This window comes from Pelobates fuscus, chromosome 13 (genome assembly GCF_036172605.1).
Source record: "Pelobates fuscus isolate aPelFus1 chromosome 13, aPelFus1.pri, whole genome shotgun sequence".
Taxonomy (NCBI): Eukaryota; Metazoa; Chordata; class Amphibia; order Anura; family Pelobatidae; genus Pelobates; species Pelobates fuscus.
Genome location: NC_086329.1, coordinates 68,101,031 through 68,127,238, shown reverse-complemented (window position 1 = coordinate 68,127,238; position 26,208 = coordinate 68,101,031). Strand labels below are relative to the sequence as shown.

General features: G+C 42.6%; 1 protein-coding gene across 1 annotated transcript in view; it reads right to left on the bottom strand.

Moving 5' to 3' along the window:
- LOC134582597 (uncharacterized) overlaps positions 1-26,208 on the bottom strand; it is a 146,154-nt gene that overhangs the window by 24,691 nt on the left and 95,255 nt on the right. Inside the window, exons 7-11 of the mRNA XM_063439266.1 lie at positions 23,706-24,010; positions 16,387-16,556; positions 11,011-11,077; positions 9,575-9,949; positions 7,863-8,355 (exon numbers count right to left, since the gene is read on the bottom strand). Coding sequence (XP_063295336.1) covers positions 7,863-8,355; positions 9,575-9,949; positions 11,011-11,077; positions 16,387-16,556; positions 23,706-24,010 — 1,410 coding nt within the window. The remainder of the gene's footprint in view (positions 1-7,862; positions 8,356-9,574; positions 9,950-11,010; positions 11,078-16,386; positions 16,557-23,705; positions 24,011-26,208) is intronic.

The following is a 26,208-nucleotide window of genomic DNA, read 5'->3' as shown; positions in this document are numbered from 1 at the left end:
GATTCAGCAACGGTAAAGTGTGCCCCAATTCAGGCCCTTCAGGCATTATCACCTGACCACCCATTGGGATCTTGGAGCAAGGTGGGCATAGCAAAAGTCTCTGATTTGTACGACTTAAGAGGAATGAAACTTCCCGGACTTACAAAATGAATTCTCATTAGCTCATCGGGAACTATTTACATACATTCGCATTAAAAGTATCCTCCTCCAATGGGGGAGGGGGGGGAGGGAAGGAAGGAGGGGGGAAGAAATAGAAGGAGGGGGGGGGGGGAATAAATAAAAAACAAAAAAAAATTAAAAGGGAAAAAAAATAAAATATATAATAATAGTACTATAGAAAACAATAATAGGACGTAAAATAGTGGAGAAAATAAGATATACGTGTAAGGGAAAGGAGGGGCAAAAACTACGTCCCTAGGTATACCTCTATCTAGGGGAGTGGGACCACTAGGGTACACAGCTACTCCCTGTGGACACCCTCACTTCCAACGGTTCCCAACCCGACTCACATCTTGCCGAGACACAGGGAGATAATCTTGGGACATCCGGGACAGGCCCCAGAATAGGGAGCAGCTCTCGGGAAGCGGACACTAAGGAACACCTCCGAGATACACCCGGTTCAGGAGCCTCTGACCCACCCACAGGGAGAACGTCACTTCAGGCAGACAAAACTGGTCTAGGGCTCCATATGGTGCCCTCACCCGCCCACACATTACAAACCGACGGACCCCACTCCCCCTACACTAATAGCCCTCCCGACCCACCGGGGTAACATGACCCCGACCTTAAGAGTACCACTTTACGCTCTCATAACCCTCCTAAACTGCTCTAACGCTCCTTGTCCTACGGACTGGGCCCAACCAAGGGAACCGGGTGACTCCCATACGAGGTTTCACTTGTTCAATGTTGTTAATTGCTGTTCAATTATGCCTTCGCATGCTTTTATTTTTATGCTTGTTCCAGTCCAGAATAGCACTTCATCCCCAGAAGACGAAAACAATGTACTCGACATGGGACTGAACCCCACGTCAATGACACTCCTCACGGACCATCAACCCGAGACACCCATCCCGGACGCCAACTGACTTCTATTTCCCACTTGTGACTCCAGAGGGACCACTCTCGGCTCTACCTAGGACCGCTATCTTAGGAAACCTTCAACCGTGAGTGTGCCACACCATTACGTGCTGATGGGGGAGGACAAAGGGAATGTGAAAACCTTCCTCCTCTCCCCCGAGACCTACACAAACGCCCACGACAGTGCACAACGCACATACGACCCCCACCCCTCAGGCAACACTAACACCCCCCCAAACAACACCACCTGGCAGGTAACCTATAAGACCAGGGACTCTACAAACCCGATTCCCCACACCCTCACCCACCCGCCCGAGACGTCAACTCCCCCCCCTTCCCTTGCCTACCCCCCCTTCGCAACTAACCCACTTCTCCTCTCGGGGACCACCCCGACCCACCGTACCCCCACCACACCCACAACACCTGAGATGCCTAGGACAATCTCGTGCGTATCACTTAACTGCAAGGGCCTCAACAACCCAGCTAAAAGACACCAACTTTTGAGATGGGCAACCCGCTCGCGAGCGGAACTAATCCTCCTCCAAGAAACACATTACGTTGACTCTAGACCCTTCCCTTTACGCAACAAACGCTACACCACATGCCATCTAGCTAATTCCCATCACGGAAAAAACAACGAAGTGGCTATCCTGATTCACAAATCCTGTCCGATTCACTTCACGCGCTCTATCCCGGATCCCCAAGGCAGATACCTCACAATAGTCGGCCATCTTGGGACCCAAAAGTACGCGATCACTTCCATTTACGCCCCTAATACTCCTGATCCATCCTTCTGGTCGACCCTCAGAGCACATTTAAAATTGTTCAGCTCCCACCACCTGGTCTTAGGTGGGGACTTTAATGCGACTATGGCCCCTGAAAACGCCCCACGCTCCGCACGAAAGGGTCCACCCCTCATCCCACGAGACTAGATAAGCTGCTCTTATATTTCGCACTCCACACAAACCTCCATGACGTATGGAGACTACAACACCCCAACACCCTAGACTTCTCATTTTACTCGAATCCCCACACCTCATATTCTAGAATTGACATGTTCCTAATCTCCCCCTCCCTGCTACCTCAGGTCACAAACTCAATAGGCACCATCGCATGGTCCGACCATGCGGAAATCTCCCTTGAAATGGACATCCCCCTGGCGACCAGGTCCTGGAATTGGAGATTAAACGCCACTCTACTGCAAAACCCTGACATCACGAGTGACACACGCACAACCATAGAAAACTACTTTACCGAAAACTCAAACTCTGTCACTTCAACCAGCTCACTGTGGGCAGCACACAAGGCAGTGGTTAGGGGCACACTGATTGAACAGGCCACCAGGCTCAAAAAACAGAAGCTCAAAGAACTAGAACACCACATAACCTCCTTGAGAACCGCCTCGGCCCAACACAAACTAGACCCCTCCTTAGACAAGCTGGCACAAATAAAGATCCACCAACAGGCTATCAAAACCTTCATGGCCAAGGACTCCAAAAGGGCGCTCCTGTGGACTAAACAACTCTATTATGATAAGTCCAATAAGGCGGACTCGCTCTTAGCCCGCAAACTCCGCCAAAAAGCGCAGGCCAAACGTATCGACAAAATCAACTCCCCCGGAGGCACCACGCACGCCACCCCTGACCGAATTGCCGCCACCTTTGCCAAGTACTTCACAGAACTCTACGACCACAGAACACATCCTAAACACAATCAACCCCACTCACTAGACCCCCAAGACATCGACTCTTACCTCCGAGACATCCCCCTCCCTGCACTGTCAGAAGAAACCAAACAACGCCTCACCTCACCTATTACAATGGAAGAAATTGCCCTCATAGTTAAATCACTCAAACCTCATAAATGCCCGGGTCCGGATGGTTTTACGGGCCAATACTACAAATCATTCTCGGCTGCCCTCCTTCCACACCTTGCCTCACTCTACAACTCGCTACTCCAGGGAGAGACTCTGCCCGCCGATATGCTAAGGTCAAACATCAGCCTAATTCCGAAACCAAACAAAACACTCACCGACCCAGGCCACTACAGGCCGATCTCTCTCCTCAACGTAGACATCAAAATCTTCACGAAACTCCTGGCGAACCGCATCCAACACTCCCTACCCAAATTAATCCACCCCGACCAGGTGGGATTTATCCCATCGAGACAGGCCAACGATAATACCAGACGCACTCTAGATCTCATATGGGTAGCAACACACTGGAAGATACCGACCCTCCTCCTGTCCATGGACGCCGAAAAGGCATTTGACCGCCTCCTCTGGCCTTTTCTATTCACCACCCTCAAAAAATTTGGCTTACCCGACCCTCTGATAGAGGCCCTGTCTTCCCTCTATAATAACCCATCGACCACCCTCCTTATACCCAACTCTAGCCCAACATCGATTACGATTAAAAATGGAACGAGACAGGGATGCCCCCTGTCCCCGCTCCTCTTCGCCCTCTAACTTGAACCCTTATTGCAAAAAATACGCGACTCCCCATTAATCACAGGCATCACTGTGAGACAAAACGAATACAAAATATCGGCCTATGCCGATGCTATCCTCCTCACACTTACAAACCCACTCCAATCCATACCCCCCCCTACTGGCTCTACTGGACGAGTACGCAGCAGTCTCGGTGTACAAAATTAAACCTAACTGAACCACTCCCAATCGGGATCCCAGAATATGACCTGAACGACGTACGACGCTCACACCCATTTACGTACAACGACATCAGCATCCCGTACCTCGGCATACTCCTAACGGCTAACCCTGACTCCGCGTATGAATTAAACTACCCCCCCTTAATCCACCAAGCCTACACAGACCTCCAGACCTGGAACACCATGCCTATTTCATGGATGGGGAGGATAGCCTCCATTAAATTGAATTTACTCCCCAGATTCCTGTACCTATTTCAGACCCTACCAATCCCTATCTCCCGAAAGGACTTCAAAGCACTCCAGACGAAAATCGACAATTTCATTTGGTCTAACAAAAAACCCAGAATATGGAGATCCACAATGTACAAAAAGACGAAAACAGGGGGATTGTGGCTCCCCAACTTCCTACACTATTTCCAGGCTGCCCAATTGACACAAATACAACACCTACACGCTCCCCCAGGACTAAAATTATGGGTAGACCTCGAACACGACCTGATGGGTAGGGACCACCCCTCACTGCTCCTCTGGGTCCCCAAACAATCCAGACCCACCACTCCACAAACGTCCCCAGCCCTCAACACCTCTTTTCAGGTATGGGATAAGACCACAACGAAAACCCGACTTATCAACTCCCCCTCACCCCTAACCTCAATCCTACGAAACAAACAATTTCCCCCCGGGATGAATCCCCGAGACTTCGCACATTTCGAGGACAACGGTCTCTTCCGTTTCTACCACTTCTTTCAATCCAACCAGCTGCTCCAATTCCCAGATCTGCCCCGGCACACGCCGCTCACTACTTTTGACTACTTTCGGTACCTCCAGATCCGCAGCTTCCTTCAACACCCCCTCCACGGCCACCGCTACCCTGACCCAATTGGAACGAGACTGCTTACACTCTCCGATACGCAAAGGCCAAATCTCCTTCATTTACCTCCAACTAAACTCCTCCTCCCCGACAGAAGCACTCGCATACACCAGAGCGTGGGAAAGGGACATTGCCCCCCCCCCCAATGATCCGTCAGACTCGTCGGCAATATGGGAGGCTTACCATATGCGTTAACCACAGGGAACAGGCCTATAAAACGCTCCTCCGATGGTACCCGACGCCCCGAAGGTTGAAACAGATGAAATGCTCGTCCACTGACGACTGCTGGAAGGGCTGCGGGTCTCAGGGCACCTATATTCACGCCTGGTGGCATTGCCCACACATCACACAACTCTGGACAAAAGTGGCAGACCTAACATCAGCTCTCCTCCACACTCAGATTCCTCTAGACCCGTGGGTCTGGTTACTATCCAAACCCCATACCCCGCTATTTAGGGCACAAAACAAACTACTCGCCAAAAATCGCCTTAGCCACGCGACGCACAATCGCCGAACAATGGGGCAACAAACACATTCCCACCCTGGACACAACCATCGAGAAAATAGAGGAAGCCAGGGAGATGGACAATCTCTCGGCCCTACTTCACGACACAACCCACCACCACAACAAAATATGGGACCCCTAGGTCATATATAGACTGACCCACCCCTAAATCCTCCCAACTCCTTTAGACAGTCGCCCTGATCCCCTCCCCCACGACCCCTCCAAGAGACCACTTCTCAGACCTTCCCTAACCCCCAAACGTCTTCGCCAGACCACTGGCAATCGAATCATCAATATTATTCCCAATCCAAACTGACACCTCAACCCCTACCTCACACAATTGCTCTCAATTGGAAACAACGGCAACATGGCCCCCACCCCCCCACAACACCGACCCCTCATCACCCGAAACCTACAAAGGGCGACCCCCCCTCTCCCCCTAACTCTCACCACGGGACACACACCCCCCCCAGGCAGGCTCCTGACCCGGAGCGCCCACCACAGATCACTAACTCCGACAGCTCAATGCCCATCCACCGCAACCAACGCCGTAAGGTACTGGCCTCATGGAGACCATAGAGACCCACAAACGAAAGCGCAACCCCCCCGCCTTCCAACCACCCTACCCGCCTCTGTAACCCCCCTAGACGTACAAGGTACTAGCCCATATACACGCCCACTGACTTACAGCCCACCTCCTTGACATCCCAGAGACCAACAGCCAACGTCAACGCAAGAGACTATCGCTAATGACATCCGATACACCAACCACAACTGTGTCTCTTTATCCCCAATCCTGAAATGCCAAATCGTAACTCACCTGAATATAAGGATTGTACTTGTACCCCTCCCCTTTTTTATTCTGTATCCCACATTAACAGTTGAAAAACTTGAAAATAAAGAATGTTGAAAAAATTGCTACAGGAACAACAGGAAAATAGTTAACAGTATACTGAGGGAACAGGCATTAACCTCCATGGAACAAAAAACTGCCAATCCCATGCTCCCCTCATCCAAAAAAAAATAATGGATGATATTCTATTTAAATTGTTTCATCTGTGCAATTTCCTTACTCCTTCATATTAATAAATGCTACTTATTTTTACTTAAAGGACCACTCCACACCCCAAAGGCACTTCAGCTTGCTGATGTGCTTTATGAGTGAGGAGTAGCCTAGTTTAAGCCCAGTTTATAAAAGAGCTGATTTCTAGGAGAATTTTTTATAAATTTGCTAGGAAACAGCCAGGGAAGATTCCTTCCTACTTCCATTAGCTCCCCATAGCCAACGGAAGTGGCAGACACTCTACTTGAGCATGCCTACCTCCCTACTTACCAGTTTCTCTGTTCAAGACCTCAAAACAGACGTGTTTGCACACGCACAAGCCGTCGCGCGCATGAGCTCGTGCGCACCAATTCAGGGGCTTCTCAATGAGAAGCCTCTGATTGTCTCTTTATAGGAAAATCGCCAAAGTCTCTTCCGGGAAAAAAGGGGAGGGCTTGCAAAGGCTGCAGTTCATAAGGTTTGCAGCCTTTGCAAGCTCTTTTAGCATATACTCCGAATGAATACATGCATTAACATTCATGCATGTATTCATTGGGGGTATATCTAGTAAACAGTGATTTCTACCCCTCCCCCCTTCAATATGTGGGATGCAGTGGTTTTTTAATGCCACAAAAGCTGATCAGGGCAACATCATAACCCAATAATGCTACTGGCACACCAGTATCTAAAGAGAAATGCAGCACAAGCTCACTCAGCATTTTGCTGCTCTGAGCATCACTGACTGTTAAAGATAAAATACCTTGTCAGAAATTGTAATATTATGTTTACTTATCCCTATAGCTAAAAGGGACACTATAGTCACCAAAACAACTTTAGCTTAAAGAAGCAGTGTTGGAGTATAGATCATGTCCCTGCACGCTCACTGCTCAGTTTGACAGTTAGGAGTTAAATCACTTTGTTTATGAACCCTAGTCACACCTGCATGTGACTTGCACAGCCTTCCTAAACACTTCCTGTAAAGAGTCATCTAAAGTTTATCCTTCCTTTTTTGCAAGTTCTGTTTAATTAAGATTTTCTTATCCCCTGCTATGTTAATAGCTTGCTAGACCCTGCAAGAGCCTCCTGTATGTGATTAAAGTTCAATTCACGGAGAAAGATGTAATTTATCTTAAACAATTCTATCTGATTGAAAGTGAAAAGAGTTTTTTTTTTTCATGCAGGCTGTGTCAGATTCAGGGGAGGTGTGATAAGGGCTGCATAAACAGAAACAAAGTGATTTAACTCCTCAATAGCAATGAATTGAGCAATAAAACCAGAGAAGCATGATCTATACACTAAAACTGCTTAATTAAGCTAAACTTGTTTAGGTGACTATAGTGTTCCTTTAATGCGTGTGCAATGTGAAAAAATGTTTTTATGTGTAAGTCTACATTTTATCCTCTCATTTTAGCTCACTGCCAGTCATTGTTCTAGATTTCTGTTCTTTGCACCTAGGAGTCAAGAAAAGAGAAAAAATAAAAATATGTATGGTCTTTACTTTGCTGAATAGAGCCAGAGGATGCCGCCAGGTCACTTATAGGACCATAAACCCTACATAGCTAAAATGAGACACGTGTCTACCAAGTTCAGCATTTAAATAAAAAAAATGACAGTTTAGATTTTCTTTTACAAAATTACATATACATTTTATATGCCATTGGGTTACTGGCACAGGACAACTTTAGTATAGAACTTACCTAGAATGATCATCCTGCTTGTGGCCTGCATATTCTTGACCATATTTCTTAGTTAAAACACTATGGCTGTTGAAATTCGACTCATTGTTTTCTGCAGAGTCTTTGTGATTGCTCATTATAGTGTCAGGTCCACATGTGGTATTCTGATATCCAAACGGTTTTGACACAGTTTTCGAGTCAAATGAAACCAGATCAAAATCAGACGCAAAGCTCTGGGGAGTTTTTCTTAAATTCAGGGTTTTGGGAATTAATTTTGTTTCAGTTTCAAACGTATCTGGTCGACTTTCAATACTGCAGTAATCAGGATGGATCTTTACTGGAGTTTTATATTGTAGATTATGACTAACACATCTTGCCTTCAATTTATCTTTGGATATCAAAGGAGTCAGCAAAACAACAGGTGATTTTTTTGTGCATTTCTCAATATCCGTTTTTTCAGGGCTAAATGTATGCATTGTGATTGAATTTTTTTCAGTGCATGTGACGATTGGTGCTAAAACAAAGAAAAAAATATTTAGAGCAACGTATTCCATGGGGGTTTACAAAATACCAACTGCAATATGCATATATTATTGCTTAGTGTAGCATAAACTAGGGAGCTTTGATTCAACAAATCCCTTGTTTAGAAAAGAAGTTTAACATCAACCAGTTTTAGGGACAAAAGTGTTCTAGAAACAGTTCACTATTAAACATTTTCCCACTGCGCTTACAAGATGAAGTGATAAATGCCATAAACATCTGAAAATGTACTCAGTTTGTTTCATTATATATTAATTGGTTATTCTTGTCATTATGCTTTTATTTGTGGTTAATGAACATCAAGTGAAAGTATTTAACAATTTATAAAGGGGATTATTCACTAAACTCATAACAAATGAAAAGCTGAATTTACAAAATTGCTAAAAGCTAAAAAAGTTGATCTGAAAAACAAAGACCTACAACCCGTTGGATACATTTCAAAATAGAGGCATAGGTTTTCTAGCAATTTGCTGTTTAGTTATACCGGTGTCTAACTCAGGTTTATGTACTACCAATGACAAACAGGCACAGAATTGGCAGAAAAATGCAAGGGTCATCCTTGCCCACACAAAATAATTTCCGGCTTATTATTTGAAGTGTGAATTATCAGAAAGTCGAAATTGATATAAAAGTATGGAAGGTCAAAATAGCTGAACTGAAAAAACAACAGACTTGTTCCAGTTGGACTATTTTAGCCCAAAATTTGAAACTCATGTTTAATTCTAACAAACCACACTTTAGTGAATATATAATATCTGTCAACTCTAGCCTCAAGTTGCAGTTTAGTCTTGTTTAAAAAAAAAAACAAAAAACAAAAAAAAACAACAACATCTTAATATAAATGTTCATGTTACATTGTGCCTTTATTTAACTTTTGAAAATGGACTAAAAAATAAATAAAATAAAAAAAGCACTGGCTGGTATGACAGACAGACATATTTATGCACCTTTGGACAAAGTGTCAGATTGGGAATGATCGCTTCAAAAATAAATAATAGTATATAGCAGAAATTACATGAAAATCTAAACAACAAAATACATTGTGACAGCTATCCTTTAAGCGTTTACTACCACGTACTGCTTTTGGATAATATCATGCACTTCCATTTTCTCAACAATAGTAAGGAAACTAAAAATGGCTAAACATTGGAAAGCAAAATATTTTATATCAATGTATGCTATCTATAAGTTACCTTTATGTACCTTCCTTTCCAAATAAGCAAGACCAGCCTGATTTCTAGGAAGTTTGCTACAAGCAGAGCGGTCAGTGGCACCGTCTGCCTTGTTTTCAACTCTCCCTGTGCCCAATGATGTCAGATTCCAAGTGACTGATTTTCCTTGTAGATACTCTATTTCTGATGCACTTTCTGAAAAGTCTGAGAAACGGCCTCTCAAAAAATAGGTTTTATTCAAATGCAAGTTTTCAGAACAAGCTTTTTCTCTATCCAACCCTCTACGAGAAGAATAGTCAGTAGTATATCCCAGACTGCTCTCAGCAGAACCTGCTGATCTTAGTTTCCGTATGGTAGGTTCTCTTTGAAGCTGGTCTCTCTCACCATCAGATTCTGCTATCAATTAAATTAGAGGGACAAAGGTTTAAAAATAATATCAGGAAGTATTACTTTACTGAGAGGGCAGTGGATGCATGGAATAGCCTTCCAGCTGAAGTGGTAGAGGTTAACACAGTGAGGGAGTTTAAGCATGTGTGGGATAGGTATAAGGCTATCCTAGACTTATTTTAAAAGTATTTTGAAATATTGGGCAGACTAGATGGGCCGAATGGTTCTTATCTGCCATCACATTCTATGTTTCTATATTAAAAATCCAAGGAAGGGACAGCCTGCTTTAAGGAATAATTGCCCATAAACCACTTTCCATGCTTATAAGATGTGTTCCAACAGAAAGTGGGGTTCCAAGTGTGTATTTCATTGCTAGAGAAACACTAGGTTTCTCCAACATGGCTATAGTCAAAGCATAGCATTTAAAGAATTACAATGACTATTTCAGTGTTTTGAAAAAGGTTTGCACCCTTACCAAGGAACAGTGCCTAGGTACTTCCCTGGCATCATAACCACTACAACATGCTCTAGTTGTTACAATGGTTGGTGCAACCCTTCTAAAACTAGATTTTTAAGCTCATTTTTCAAATCACAATACAGTATTTAATAAATAAACCCACACATACACAATCAAACACCATCCAAAATGTTAACTTAAAACAGTTTATTTCACTTCTCAGCGCTTGCATTGCTTTGGGACGACTTCAAAAGGTACACTGCAAGCACCATAAACTCCAGCACTTTCCGTTAACATTGCTTATCTTTGCCCTGCAGTGCAAGGCAAGCTCACTAAGGCTAAGAGTACTAGATGATCGTATGAGAGTGACTTTCAACAGAACCCATGTAAGAATTCAAACTGTCCAAAAATCATTTGACTACTTACATTGGGGACTGATAGTGTGCTGCAAATGTGTGGTCCTTTAAATGATCTATACTAGACAATCTCAGGAATATCTAGGAGAACAGTAAAAATACAACAAGGCATTTTCCCCAACCGTCAATGCATGCAGCTTACATGATATCTGAAACCTTGCCCTCCCCTTTCATATTAAAATTGATTTTTTTTTTACCTTTTCCAGGGCTAATTGAACCACAGTGGAGTTCAGTTTTCCGTGACGATGTCCGACTTTTTAAGTTCTAAAGAAATTACCAGATATGATATTAGCCTGGTAGCATGTGAGAGAAGAAATTTCAACCATAAAAATAAATGATAAAAAAAAAAAAGTAATTAAATATTGCAGACCCCAATAAATTGTATATGTTACAGCTTTTAGCCTAAATCTCCATTTTGTCATGCTCAACTCGGGGTGGGGGGTCGATGTGGGCGAGTGTCAGTCTCACTCAGCCAAGTGTTTGGCACCGCCCTGCAACAACTCCTTGATGATCTCAGCCAATCCAAGGCTTTGCATATGGGAAAGCATTGTGATTGGCTGAGATCATCAATTCTGATGTCAGTCAAGCAGGTGGATCGGGGATGGGGACAGCACAGGCAGACACCCACGGCACTGGAAAGAAGTAACCCTTTTCCAACTGCGAAATCATTGTGAGGTCTGATCCAATCAAATGTTTCTACATTGTGGTTTTAAAACTATAGGGAGCTTGTGTTTCTGACCCTATAGTGTTCGTTTAACTAATTCTGTGATGTATTTTTTGGACTTTTGGCTTTGCTCTGTCAGCTTGCCACTCAGGACATAGGGGGTCATATGTGCCAGCTGCCATCATGGGATGCCTGGCTGATTTAGGTCTGGGACATCAAACAATGTTCCTGGGTCATGGCTGCCTAAAATGCATCCAAACATTCAGTATCTCCTCCCTCTGCATGCAGACACTGAACTTACATAGTTACATAGTTAGATAGCTGAAAAGAGACGTGCGTCCATCAAGTTCAGCCTTCCTCATATTTGTTTTTTGCTGTTGATCCAAAAGGCTAAAAAAAAAAACCAAAAAACAAACCCCCAGTTTGAAGCACAATTTTGCAACAAGCTAGGACAAAAAAATTCCTTCTTGACCCCAGAATGGCAGTCAGATTTATCCTTGAATCAAGCAGTTATTACCCTACATTGAAAGATTATATCCTTGAATATTCTGTCTTTGCAAGTATGCATCTAGTAGCTGTTTGAACATCTGTATGGACTCTGATAAAACCACTTCTTCAGGCAGAGAATTCCACATCCTGATTGTTCTTACAGTAAAAAAAACCTTTCCTTTGCCTTAGACGAAATCTTCTTTCTTCCAGTCTAAACGCATGGCCTCGTGTCCTATGTAAACTTTCCTCATAGAGATTCATTGATTCAATTCATCTGTATGAGGAGATGCTGATTGACCAGGGCTGTGTTTGAATTTTGCTGGCACTGCCCCTGATCTGCCTCTTTGTCAGTCTCAGCTAATCCTATGGTGAAGCACTGTGATTGGATCAGGCCACCAGTTCTGATGATGTCAGTAGACAGCTTGCTATTCTGAGGCAAACAGCATGCAGAGCTACAGCTTTAGTCTTGAATACAGTAAGATTTTGCTATATTTAGGGAAACAAGAGAGCCAAGATGATTGTTTTAACACGTTAGGGTCAGGAATACAGGTTTGTGTTCCTGACCCTATAGTGTCCCTTAAAGGGACACTATAGTTACCAGAACAACAGCGTATTGTAGTTCTGTTAAGTATAATCATTCCCTTAGGGCTTTTTGCAGTAAACAATGTCTTTTCAGACAAAATGTGGTGTTTACATTACAGCCTAGGGATACCTCCACTGACCATCCCTCAAATTGCTATTAGAGGTGCTTCCTGGGGTAGTGCTCTTTTTGTTTTCCTGCCCTAAGTGCAAGGACAATCTGTTCCCCAATTGTTACACTCTAAAATGAATGCCCCATCAGAGTCTCCATCCTCTGCATGGAGACACTGAACTTTCCCCATAGATGTGCCTTATTTCAACGCACCCCTATGAGGACATGCGCATTGGTCATGGCAGTGTTTGACTTGTGCTGGCACTGCCCCTGATCCGCCTCCTTGACAAGCTCAGCCAATCCAATGGGATTGGCTCAGAAAAACAATTCTGATGTCAGCCAAGGAGTCAGATCAGGGGCAAAGTCAGCAGCAGAAGACTGGAATAAAAGTCAGATTTTACTATATTTATTAGGGTACGGGGGGCTAGAGGGTGTTTTTTTAACACTAGGGTCAGGAATACAGGTTTGTGTTCCTGATCCTATATAGTGTTCCTTTAATGCGAAAAGTGCCTATGTTATCCCATAAATTGCTTTGTTGACTGCATATGGGTTTTCCATTTTTCTTATGAAGGCTATTTTTAGGAGGAGGTTGTGGGATAGGAGTCAGGCAGACTCCTGCAAAAACTAGATGTGACACCTTCACACACACACACCTGCTCCAACCATGCCACACTCACTTCCCCCTGCTCTGCAACACTATCACATTAACCCTCCCTAATCCTGCAACACTCACCGCCCAACAATGCCACACTCACCTGGTAAACAGTCAGCAGTAAAATAATGAAAGGAAGGGATAAAATAATTAAAGGAGATAAACCGTAAGCAAAATAATAAAATTAGAAGATACCCAGTAAGGAGTAAAACCCTGAACAGAAATGATACCCAGCAAGGAGAGAAAAAAAATTAGAACAGGGGATAAAATAAAGAAAGGGAAGGAAACAAAGTAAGGAGTAAAAGAATGAATAAAAATATAAATAAAATAAAGACAACAAACACTGATGCACTAAAAACCTATCTGCAGCCCGAAGAAGTTTAGCCCATGGCTTGACAAGTTTGCTTGAAATTTAGGAGCCAGCTAAAAAAAGATAAGACCCATATTTTAGAACGTCAAAAATAAAAATTTTAAGGGGACACTATACTTACCAGAAACACTACAGTTTAAGGTAGTTGTTCTGAAGTCTATATACTTTACCTGCACGCTTTTCAATGTAAACACTGACTTTTCACCTCTAGTGACAGTCACTCAGACTGCCTCTTGAAGTGCTTACCGGGTTAGTGCTGCAGTGTGCAGCACCTACATCAATGCTCCTCATAGGGATGCACTAATTCAATGCATCTAGTTGAGAAGTTGATTGCGCAGCATGGCGTTATGCCGCCCATGTGCAATAGTCTCCCAATATTTTTTAATGGGGAATCATTGGATTGCCTCAGCCATGGAGGTAGGGCAGCCACAGTGTCACTAGCAAGGGGGAGTTAAAACACCTGTCCCACTCGAGCGATAATAACGTCATATTCCGGCTCCTGGCATCACTGGAGGGCGCGCAAGAGATCAGAGCAGGGAGATTACAGCTTCCTCCCTCGCTGCCGCACTCCTTAAGCCGGCCTGCCTCAGCCTTGAGCGGGCTTGACTTCCCCCCTCCAATCTCGGGGAGCCGGGGCTGAAAAGTCTCACAAATCCCAGGCGCCAGTACAAATTTCCTGGTCGCTATGGGCGCCTGGGATTTGTCAAGCTCTGATTTAGCCGATTTTAATTTTAGCCCCCCACCTACCAAGTTGTGCATGTCTGTTTTAAGAAGTGTAAACAGAAATATAAAGCTAGGAATTGAACAGGAGACGGATTGTGAGTTTGTTGCTACCACATTGATTATGGGAAATGTATGCCATTTTAAAATCGTAATGCTAAGCCTTAATGAAAATTACATACACACTACATGGGCAATAATATCAAAATTATCTTATCAGAGGAGAATGTCTTAATTTCTTCATTTATCACATAAGGATGGTAAATGAAGCAGTTTCAGGGCTCCTGACAAGCGTTTGCTTTATGATTAATTCTGCCCTGAAAATTTTAAAAGGTGAATTTCCTTTAACACTGTCATAGCTGTAGGATACGAATATCCATTTCACTATCTATCCTAGCTGTTCATACAAGTGTTAATTTGAACTTGGAATAAACCGTTCTTTTCCTTTTTCTCAGAAGAGAAATTATTATTATTATCATCCTATTTACGGGAAGACCTTACTACGTGCCAAATGTTCTTGTTAATAATCCAAGATTTTGGTATTTGTAAACATGTTTTTTTAATATAATACACATGCATTGTATAATTATAACTTGTGAAAAACAATTTACGTAATTAACATGACCATATACTCATTTCCTCCCTCCTTATAAAATATATAAAACAAATGTAGAAATATAACTCATTAAACAAGTTGAATTGGTTATTGAAAACGTCTGTCTTCTTAACTAGTTCCCGGAATTCTGTAAGAGGGAGGGGCTCAATCAATCAGCATTCATCAAGTCTTTCCGTGTATAGCTGATTGTATCCCCAACAGTAGCATTTCTGGACCACATGTGTGACAAATAGCAAACCTATTGGTCTCTATACCATGAGTAGTCAACCTGGTCCCTACTGCCCACTAGTGGGTGGTTTGAGATTTCAGGTGGGCGATGGTGAGTCTGCAGAAAACGCCCGGTGGGCTTAGATGGCCATGCACCAAGGACAGCAGGGGAGATCCTTTCCCCTGCCAGCCCATGCAGAGCCAGCCTTGCTGTAAGCCCTCTTGGGCAGGTGCGGAGATCAAAGATCTCCCTCACCGGCCCGCTGGAACTTAGTTCCAACAGAGGGAGAGAAGGGCCTGGGAGGCTCTGTATTCCTCCCGGAAGCAGGCTGGTTGGAGCATTGCCGCGTGCTATCATGGCAGCGCACCGATACCCCCATTATAAAAAAAAATAAAAAAATGCCATCATATCCCCTCTAAGACGGATAAAGAAAAACAAAATCAAAACCAGATTTACTAGCATTTCCTTCCTCACCTCTAACACTTTTTCTAGTTCTGCATATTACTTTTTTTTTAATTCGGTGCCGCACAAAAATGCACTGCACTACCGTACTAACTTTTGCAAAGGCAAACACGCATTGTTTACTGCTACATAGTAAAAGACCACAGTCTTTTATTATGACAGTCACAGTCAAAATGCCTTGCAGAACCTTTAATAATAAAATTTCTTAATTTCGCATGCATTTAGATTTTAAATTGGGTTCCATATATAATTTTTTTTAATGTGAAATGAAAATCCAATTTCTGATGAGCAAGATGATATACAAGTGTATATCATGCACTTAAGAGACACTAATGCCAAAATACAAAATAAATAAAAATTACTGTTTAATAAAGTTACCCCAAATGTAAACTTGCTTGCATTTAATTATGCATTTTTCATTGGGGTTATACATAAAAACAGCTTGCAAAAAATGCAGTTATTTTGTCTGCAGCTTTTGCAAGCCCCTAACTTCTAGCCCCGGCCAGACTTTCTGTGGCTGTCCAAACAGACTTCACAATGCAGACCCATCAGAAGTCTTTGTGATAGATATGAAATAACTAAAATTATTAAAAAATAAAATAAAATACACAGAAGTGATTGGTAGTGAATGTGTTAAAAACAGTAGAAATCCTCCCACCCTAAATAAAGGCATACAATATCTATGTTAGAACTATACTAACAGAGAAGGTATCCAGTTCCTTTGGGCACCCTTCCTCAAATGTAGTGTTGAAGTCTTTGTTCATTGCCAGTTGTTCCCAACACAAATCTTTCAGAACTGGTTTTAGAACCCGACCACTGCGACTGACCTTGAGTTTACAGAAAGAAGATTGTGACATGGGAGTGCTTTCTTCTAAAAGATGAAGAGAAAAAAAAAAAAAACAAGTCAAAAAGTTAATTTTCAATCTGCATTACACGACATGCAAAATATTAAAATGGCCAGTTAAATATTAATGTAGTTTGATCTCTGCGCTAGTGAAATAAAATGTTGCACTGTTTAAAAACTTTGTCACATAATATTTACCAGCATGCTCTTTCAATCAAGTCACTGCACTCATGTACTGCATCAGTAAAACAGTGGTTTTCCAATACTTGCTATTTTGTTGTATTGAAAAATGTATTTTAAATTTACACTGCTCCAACTAGCCCTTTATTCATATACTATTAAGGTAATGATTTTATTGCCCATTTCCCTGACAATCCAAGGCATCAAAATAGGGTTAGCACAGCCCACCTAGCTGATAAGAATAGGAAGTTAAAACTTAAAAATATATACCCTAATAAGTCTTTTCCTGTTTTTTTTTGGCTGTATGTGCTTTGTTCTCTGGAGAAAACATATTTTACCTTTTTCCAAATTGTAAGCTTTTCCTCTCTCTTCATAGATCCCAGCATGAATCCCCATTAGGAACAGCCCCGTGGATACATTTTGAATGGGGTTTTCCATCTTGTAAACCACAGTAACTCTTAGAATAGCGGTATAATAGGCATGGCAGTCTAAACAAGCCCTTTAGTTTTATAGGTTTGATCAATTTGAGGAGTACCTTCTGGTTCCTTTTTCAGTCCTCAGCTAGTTTATATTGTTTCTCTCCTGGTTAGTTTCTTCCAGAATCCTTTGCTGGCTTTAAGCAAGAGCACCACTACTTCAAGGATATCTTGATAGTGACCAACAATCAGATCTGATCAAGAACAGATGTGGTAGTAGACATTCCAATTCAGCCAATGAGCGAGCCACATGCTTGACAATACAAGTTTGTGCCTATGCATTTGTTAAATGTAGTCACTATAACCATTTCATCTCTTTGAATTGGTTCTAGATCCTAGAGTCCCTTGGCACTGTCCCTCCATTCAATGTGAATCTATTTCAAAAAAGTTTAACATTAAATAAGACTCCATGGCCACCCACAATCCGACCCCTTCTGGAGGTGTAGCTAAGGCAGAGAGTACTTCCTTCCTTGTAGTCATACCCTTAATGGAGCTCTGATAGGCTAAAAGCAGTCAGCTGACACTCAGCCAATCACAGCTGTCCATTGCTGCTCAGGCTAAAAATGTCCTCATTTGTCAAAGCAGTACGGAGGGGATGTGCGGCTTGGGACTCTTGTTTAGCATTAAAAAAAAATAATAATAAAAAAAATAAATTAAGAAACTGTTTAATGCTGAATAAAATGATGGCACCAGGAGACTTCAGACACTAAAACTAGTTAAATGAGAAGCAGATACAATGCTTACAGAGGCCATTTAATACAGAAAGAGTCACAATTCTGTTAAGAGAAAGATCTACAAAAAGATGCAAGACAAGATTCAATCTTTACTCTTCCTTAAAAGACTCCTGGTACCTCTATCTTTGACCATCAGTCTGACACACTTGCATCTGAGAGTTCTTCAGAAGTAATTTATGATGCATTTAATGTTCATCGGCTCAAACAATCCTAATGTCACTCTTCAATGCCCTTCAAAGACTTAACTACAAGAGACCTGCAGGGGAACAAACTTCAGATAACATTTTGTCCAAGGCTGCTGATCAGAGCACAATCTTCCAGTAAACAACATATAATCTGAGAACGGTTGAGGACTCTCTAGGCATCCAGTTCATACAGTGTTTTTGTAAAATGTTCATACAGAGTTATTTTGTAAAATGCTCAACTGGATGAAAGCTATTGTGTTATTGTGCAATACATCTTTGTGTCAGGCAGGCACTTGCTTTATCAAACATGATCTGTTTCGTTGGGGAGACTAGTGGAGAAAAGAAGTGGCCAACAAGGGACACTCAGCGACCCTGCTGCCCGTGATACTAGTTTTAAGAAGTGGGATCCACTGCACAAAGCAGTCCAGAAAGATTTCAGTTGAAAAGTATAGCAGTCAGGATGACAGATTTACAGACACCTGACCGTTGTAGCCACCTGACCCCACAGGAGTTACTAGCCCAGAAGGGTCAAGATACAGAAGAGAAGGCCAAACTGGTCATCAGCAGAGCTAAAGCTTCTGGCCGCAATCCTGGAAGATATGCAGTCACTCCGGATCTCAACTCAAGCTGCAACATTAAGGTGATCCACCAGTCATTTAAAAAGTTTGATGATCAAGACGGGGACATCAATGGACTTTTAACAACAGTGCCATCTGCACAATGTGGAGTCCTGCGACTGGGCCCCATCCTAGTCGGAAAGCTGATAGGCAGAGGCATATCGAACCATCCCAGAGGAATACAGCAGAAACTACCCAGCGGTGAAAAAACACCATCACACCAAATAAGTACACAGTGGTTCCGGTTAGAAACACCCACACAAAATGAGCAGAGCAGCCCGAAGCTGACTGCAAGGGTGTCAGTTAGTCACCTTGGAGGACAGATTGCAGCAAATATGATTGCAGCAAGTCTTTGCCAACATTGCCAAAGATGTGCGGGACCAAGAACCTTGCACCCTTAACCCCTTAAGGACCAAACTTCTGGAATAAAATGGAATCATGACGTGTCACACACGTCATGTGTCCTTAAGGGGTTAAAGCAATCGCCCAGCTGGCAGACAAATTTGTGCCCTCAATCTGGGGCTCCTCCAAACCAACCCCTCGGTCTCAAGCCTCATTGGCCCTTTGCCGGAAACTCCACTCGGCCACACCATTCCCAATTTTGGAATAATTTTCTAACAGTCGCTACTTCCAATGTGGCCAACGTGGGCACATGGAGCAGAACTGCCCCATGATCTGAGGACACCAGTACGCCACAATGCAGGCCTTCAGCATCAGTTAGAGACTATCTACGGGCCCACTGTGTCTCACCCAGCGGATTATGAGATTTCCCGGGACTACACCCCACCCAGTGAAGCTACAGAACAACTATTACAGTGAGGTCTCCCTGGTTTAGCTGCCAGAAGTTGACAATCGGATCATTAACATCCTGTAAAAGTAAATGGTCATCTAACCGAAGTGCATCTTAAACCCACCAGAAAGCCTACTATGACTGACGCACTAAGCCCCGAGAGTGTTCATGCTGATACTAACCAGGAAGAAAAAGCTGAAAGTTTCCTAGGAGGAAACTTATGAAGTAGTACAAAAGAAGGGGGGAGACAACCTAGGGAGGCACAAAGGGAGCAAAAGGACAAACCTGGAGTTTATGTCACATTAATGCGATCAAAGCATACCTCAAATGCCAGGCTACAGTAGCAGTCATCTCTACCCAATCCCATACAGAGACCAGAGACTGAGCCATATCGGATCCGACAGCTGAGGCGAAGGCTGAAAGAAACCTTGCCCAGGTTAATATAGGCCCTCAACTGATCCCAGAGGTACAGTCTCAGATTCAGATTGTGGATTATAAGCAGCTCAAAAAAAATAAAAAAATAAATAAAAAATAAAACACTACTACAAACGCTTACCCCATGCCCCAAATGGACAAATTCCTTGACCGACTATCTAGCTCTGCCTGGGTCTCCACTCTCAACCTGAGCTGCGATTACTGGCAGATACCCCCGCTTGCAGATACGATCCCCAAGTTGCCCTTCATCACTGCATTCAGCTTGTACCAATTTAAGGTCATGCCGTTCAGGATGAAAAACACCCCAGCTACTTTACAGGTTGATTAGTTGCTGGAGGAACTACAGGACTTTGCCTGTGCCTATTTTTATGACAAAGCAATATTTAGTGGCTCTCAGTGAGAGCATCTGCAACACATTGATATGGTCCTGGCTAGAATCCAGCATGACCATACGCCAAGACAAATGCCAGATACTGATGGCCGAAGGAATACCTAGATCACAGGGTTCTTAGTGGGAGACAGCATCCTGAGCTGGATAAAAAAGAAGCCATCCTGAACTGGCCTGTCCCAAAGATGAAAAGCAAAAAACAAACAACCCAGCCTTTCCTTCAGGCCTAGAACCAAAGTCGTTCCAGAGGATGATAGGCACAGACATCCCCCAAGCACGACACCTGTTCACGGAGGGACAGATCAAACCCCTGACCAAGATGACCGACACGAACACCCCAAATTTCATGCTCTGCTTCAGATATAAACAGCTGACAGACTTCCTCACCACTCTCCCACAGAAACCCCTCCTGACACGAGACCTAACTCCACTAGGGGTGATCTGCACAGACAAAGATCCAATGGAACATGGCATATCAACCCTATACATTATGCTCCTCACAGAACAGAATACACCAACACCTCTTTATGGGAAAATGGGAAGAAGCCCTAGGGGAAACACTAACTCTCAAACAATGGCACAAAATCTGTGACCTCACACTACATTGCGCGGTGTCCAGCAAGACACAAGAAACTGCGTATAAATGGCTAACATACGGGTATAGGACGCCCCACTCGCTACACGCAATGATACCAACCATAGATAATAGCTGTTGGAGGTGCCGAGATGAGGTGGGCACCCTACTTCACCTATGGTGGGAGTGCCCCAAAATAAAACTATGGTTCCAACGAATGGAAGACCTAATATTCTGCAGCAGCAAGAGACCCCAAACCTACCTGAATATCTGGACTCAGTGGATTCTATCCACAGACTCAGCCGATTTCAAATCACTTTTAAAGTAAGACACTTCTGACACAACCAGTAGAGACCGAAAAGAACCTTAATATAAGCACAACACCAATCACTGAGAGCAAAACTTGCCTTCTATCTACCTTAATACTCTCCTGCTCCCCCCCCCCCCCCTCAGGAACTCACAGACTCCCTAGGCCCCCGCGCAGGGAGCCCCTTATTAGGACGAGCCGATAGATAGTGACCACTGATGACTGAGCACATACCACCCACAGAGTGGGAGAGACACGAACCGACATCACGAAGATAAATGCAATGGGGCACCAACCTCACACAGACACCGTTACTGAATCATTGGCTTTGTTTGAGGTTCAACAGTAACTGCAACCGACCACTGACTAGTAAACATCTGACAACTAATGACCCAACGACAATGGAGACCTGCGCTTCTCACAAGTTACCTAAATGTTTAGGGAACCTGCGAGTTCCATGGTTTTACCCTTCATTGACACAGACCTGCGAGTCGTGTATTCCATCGTTCTATGTCATGCTTGTATAAAACAAAAAAAATAACGGTATGTGGGGAAAACCCCATACCAAAATAAACAGATATTTACCAAAAAAAAAAAACCAAAAAAACAACAAACAGGTTCTCTCCTTTCTAGGTACAGCAGGGTAGAGACAGCCAGCCAAACAACTGACTGACTTGATTAAGAAATCACTACCCTGGATAGTCCTGTGGTCCCCAGAGTGTCAGCAATCCTTTGAAATCTGCCCCAATAAATACTCTGGTACTATCTGTCCCAAATTCCAAACATTTCTTGGTTCACACTCCATGTATAGGCTTGGAACCAAGTGAACAATAATGGAGAAGAACAGCCAGTGGCATTCCAGAGCTGCAAACTATTAGACCAAGATGTAGGGTACGCTGCCATTGAAAAAGAGTGTCTGGCACTCAAAATATTTCAACCCTACCTCTATGGTAGAGCATTCACAGTCTTGACGATTAGAAACCCGTGGTCTGGTTAAACCGAGCAGCCGGAGACAATGGGAAAATGCTGCAGTAGAGCCTGGCGCTCAAACCTTTTAACGTTACATTTCAGTACCAGCCTGGGAAAGAATCGGAAAACTGACGTATTGTCCTGGCAAGAGGACATGTTACTCCGTTATTTCAGCAACCCACTGGTTAACCCCAGGCCAGCCCTAAAAGAATGGAGTTATGTCACAACCTGTGACTTTGTTGTGTGCTCAGATATTTTATAAAATGTTGAACTGGATGAAAGATATTGTGCCTGGCAGGTTATTAAAATATTGTGCGTTAACCTAATTATGTACCAGACACAAATGAGTGGTTGTTTGTAGGGGTATAAATATATTTTTCTCTTGCAATGAAGTGTTGAAGTCAATCGTGTTGGGGGCTACAATCACTGTTCCTGCAGCTATAGCCACTACCCAGAGACCTTTCTACCCGTGAAATTGAGACAAAAGTGCAGACTCCCTGACAAATCATTGAGAATTCAATCTGTTATATATTCCTACTGATTTTTGATTCCCAGACTCCTTAGGGATGGGGAGGAGAAAAATTAAAATAAATACCAGACTATTGCAATCTGTATTTACCATTCAACCTTTCTGCCCAGAATGGCAATGGAATCCCTGTAGGAGTTACCTCTGATTGTAGACCTATAATCCCCAGTCCTGTATCCACACTTTGCTTCTCTCAAATTGACAGCATGGGAACTTAAATTGTTAGTATATTTCAAGTAGTTCAATATATGTTGCTTGACAGCTTTAAATTTTCCTAAAAATGTATTTTGAGCAACTACCTCTATGTACTGGTATTGAATTTTTATTATTTTAACTTTGTTTAACCATGAGGTTCATGGCACACAAAAAAAATTAGTTACACAATTTTAGGTATATACAGAAACCTTAATATCTCAGCTCAGGATGATGTCAGAATTTTGTACCAAAACTGGCCTCTAGAGCACTTTACATGCTACATATAAAAACAACATTTTGCACACTTAATACTTAGACTTAAATTCTAATGTAATGCTCAAGATCGCAGAAATTTCCACTTTTGGGGTCAAATTATAAATACGGTAATGGAATCGAGCCCTAGTCCAAATCTTTTAGGAGTATTAAGATCGGAACAGTGTGCATGCAGAAAATTTCAGGTTTGAAGCTTTTCTTATTTTTATGCAGATTTAAAAGCTCAGAGTGTGAAATGTTCATTCATTTCTGCTGTTAAAGGTTTGCGTTTGAGATTCCACTGGTTAGAGATAGAGCTTATAGAAATTTAGGGAAAAGCCTACTTTATTCATACATTTTTTAAGAGATGTGATATAAACATAAAAATTAACAGTATTTTTTCATTAATTGTTCTTAAGGCGAACACACTGCAATTTCAAGCTACATATTTTTGCATAAAAGCTGTGAGACTTCCTCACTCGGTTTCTTGTGCTGTACAAGTGTCCGGTGGCAGTAAACTTGGGAGTTAAATAAGAAGTTAGTCATACCGTGTTTTTGTTCATCTGTATAAGAGTTTTGATGGTGCGAGTTTCTCTTTGATTTGTCCCTTTGGGAAAAGACATTTGTTTGGTTTTCCATTACATCTGCGTCTCCAGGACTCTGTTGGTCAGTTTGGCTTATTTTCGTTATCAATTCTAATTTCTTTAATAAGGACTTGCATGGTTTATTCTTTCTACTTATATTCTCTTGAATGTCCATTGCTTTGGGGCTGTTGGAATCGAATGTGCTTGGCCTTCCCAGAACAGGCTGGTAAATCTTTGCTAGTTGAACTTTATGTTTTGACTTGACTTGGCTTGGCAAAATAAAAAAAAATAAAAAATTAGGATTGCATATTCTAGTAGCTGGCAAACGCATACTAGCAATTGAACTTTTACCTGCATTTTCTAAATCAGTTCTGATAACAAAGGGTCACAATATATTTGAACACTATATTAACACACAGACTATAAACTTACATAATTGCCCAGTTTTTTTTTTTTTTAAAGCAAGGACATTCCAAACTTAAACTGCCTGCACCCTCAGTGCTTTGCTTGACATCATTTATCATAAGAGATCGTAGCTGGGGACATCATCTATGATAGATCATGCTACAGATCTGAGAAAATATAGTAAATTTATAGTAATATTTTACATCTAATTTATCTCTCACATAACACTGTTGAGGACATCACATATGATGTAATCAATGATATCCTACACAGAAAACCATAAACAAATGTATATACAGTACTGTGTCGCAATGTATAGTTTGGTCAAAAACAAGTTTTTAGAGCAGGGGTAGGCAATGTTTGCATTCCATATTTTGAGGATTGCATCTTACAGACAGGGCTGGCAAAGGATTAGGGGAGATATAGTCCACAACATCTGGTGTGCCAAGATGGACTACCTTTGTTGAAGAGAATGCCTTTGTTATACAGAATGTTAGTATTGATTTCACTCACTCTAAATGTGTTAAAGGGGACACTCAACACTTTGAGGCAACTATCTCATTCAAAAAGTTTAGTTTCAAATTAAATAGCTGCCTCACTATGCAGACTGGAACAAGCAAGCAAAGAGAGTCGGTTTTCAAATTTACCTACTGCTTCTTTCTTGTGCTTTCCACACCCATCCCATTGGGAAAGCTGGTTCTATTTCTAGGAATGCTGGAATTGTGAAATGGGCATGCCTGATATATTTACACATGTGCAGTTGGAAGGTCTCTTCACCTTGCAACATCCTGACAGGGGGGAAAAAGAGGGAGTCTGATCAGTGTGATTGTATAGAGCAGGCTCCAGTGGCTGGTTTCGCTCTTCTGCTGCTACACATTGATCTTCTATTATTAGTGGTCCGGTCTGAAACCGATGCATGGGTAAAAGGCTGCAGAAAATCCCCCAGCTATGAGGAGTGCCCGATAAAAAAAAGTGTGTTTCCCATCCTAAAAAAAAAATTAGTTGTCCCAGTGATGCTTGTCCCTTTAACTGCAGATGGGCAGTTAAACCGAGACGGCAAGGAGGAATTGAGAATGATCTAGAGGTATAACAGTGAGGGTATGCTCTGCACTATAATAGTAGGACAAGGATGGTGAAATGCGAGTTTGTGATGTTGTGTAATGAAAGAGGAAAGCTAAGGAAAGCTAGGCAGTGAAGGGGTAGAGAAAAGATGAGGCAATGAATAATTAGAGACGAAAAGAGGGAAGAGGCTGTGTCAGTAGGACTGACGTGAGGTTGAGAAGATGCATGTGTGAAAGAAAGAGGGGAGATGGTGAGAAAGACTGAATGAGAAAATGGCTCGCTGTACAAGGCAGTAACAGGGTAAAAAGACTAGTGTAAGACGGATAGAGTGACAGATGGTCATCAGTTGGTGTAGTGATTTAGAAGCAGTTTTGAAAACTGTTAATGTCAACATTGGCGGGTCTTTCTATACTTTCCAAAGATGGAGGGGAGTTTTACTTACCTCAGGTTGTCCCTCGCGGCCACCACCATCATCATGCTGCAGGTCCTCTTTGGCTCCTGTTGCTTCATTTGCTAGAAACTGAGAGACACACTGAGGTGTATGGAGGATCCTGTAATCTGAATCCCAGAGCAGTAATTTGTGACAGCTGCTGGGATTTAGACAAAAGTTGATGGTGGAGCTCCGCGTTTTGTGAACCTCAGACTTTACCGTAAGACAAGTAGTCTCTGCTTTGTCTTAGGATATCTTTTAATTGCATTGGAATTTCACTGAAATTCCAACACTGTTCTCATCAGTTTTTCAAAAAGATATATTTATGAAATACTGATTAAGTGAAAAATCCGCTTTAATTTGGCTGCATTTAACTAAATCCTATGAGGTAACCCCCATTGTAAAGCGCTACGGAATCTGATGGCGCTATATAAATAATAAAATACTAATAACTGACAGGGAAGCATTGTGTTAAAATGTAGTTGTGTCTGAAAAATGCCTGAAATTTCATAGCAATGAATGCTATTTTCCCATTCAGAAATTCCATTACACCGTCTTGTTTACAACTAG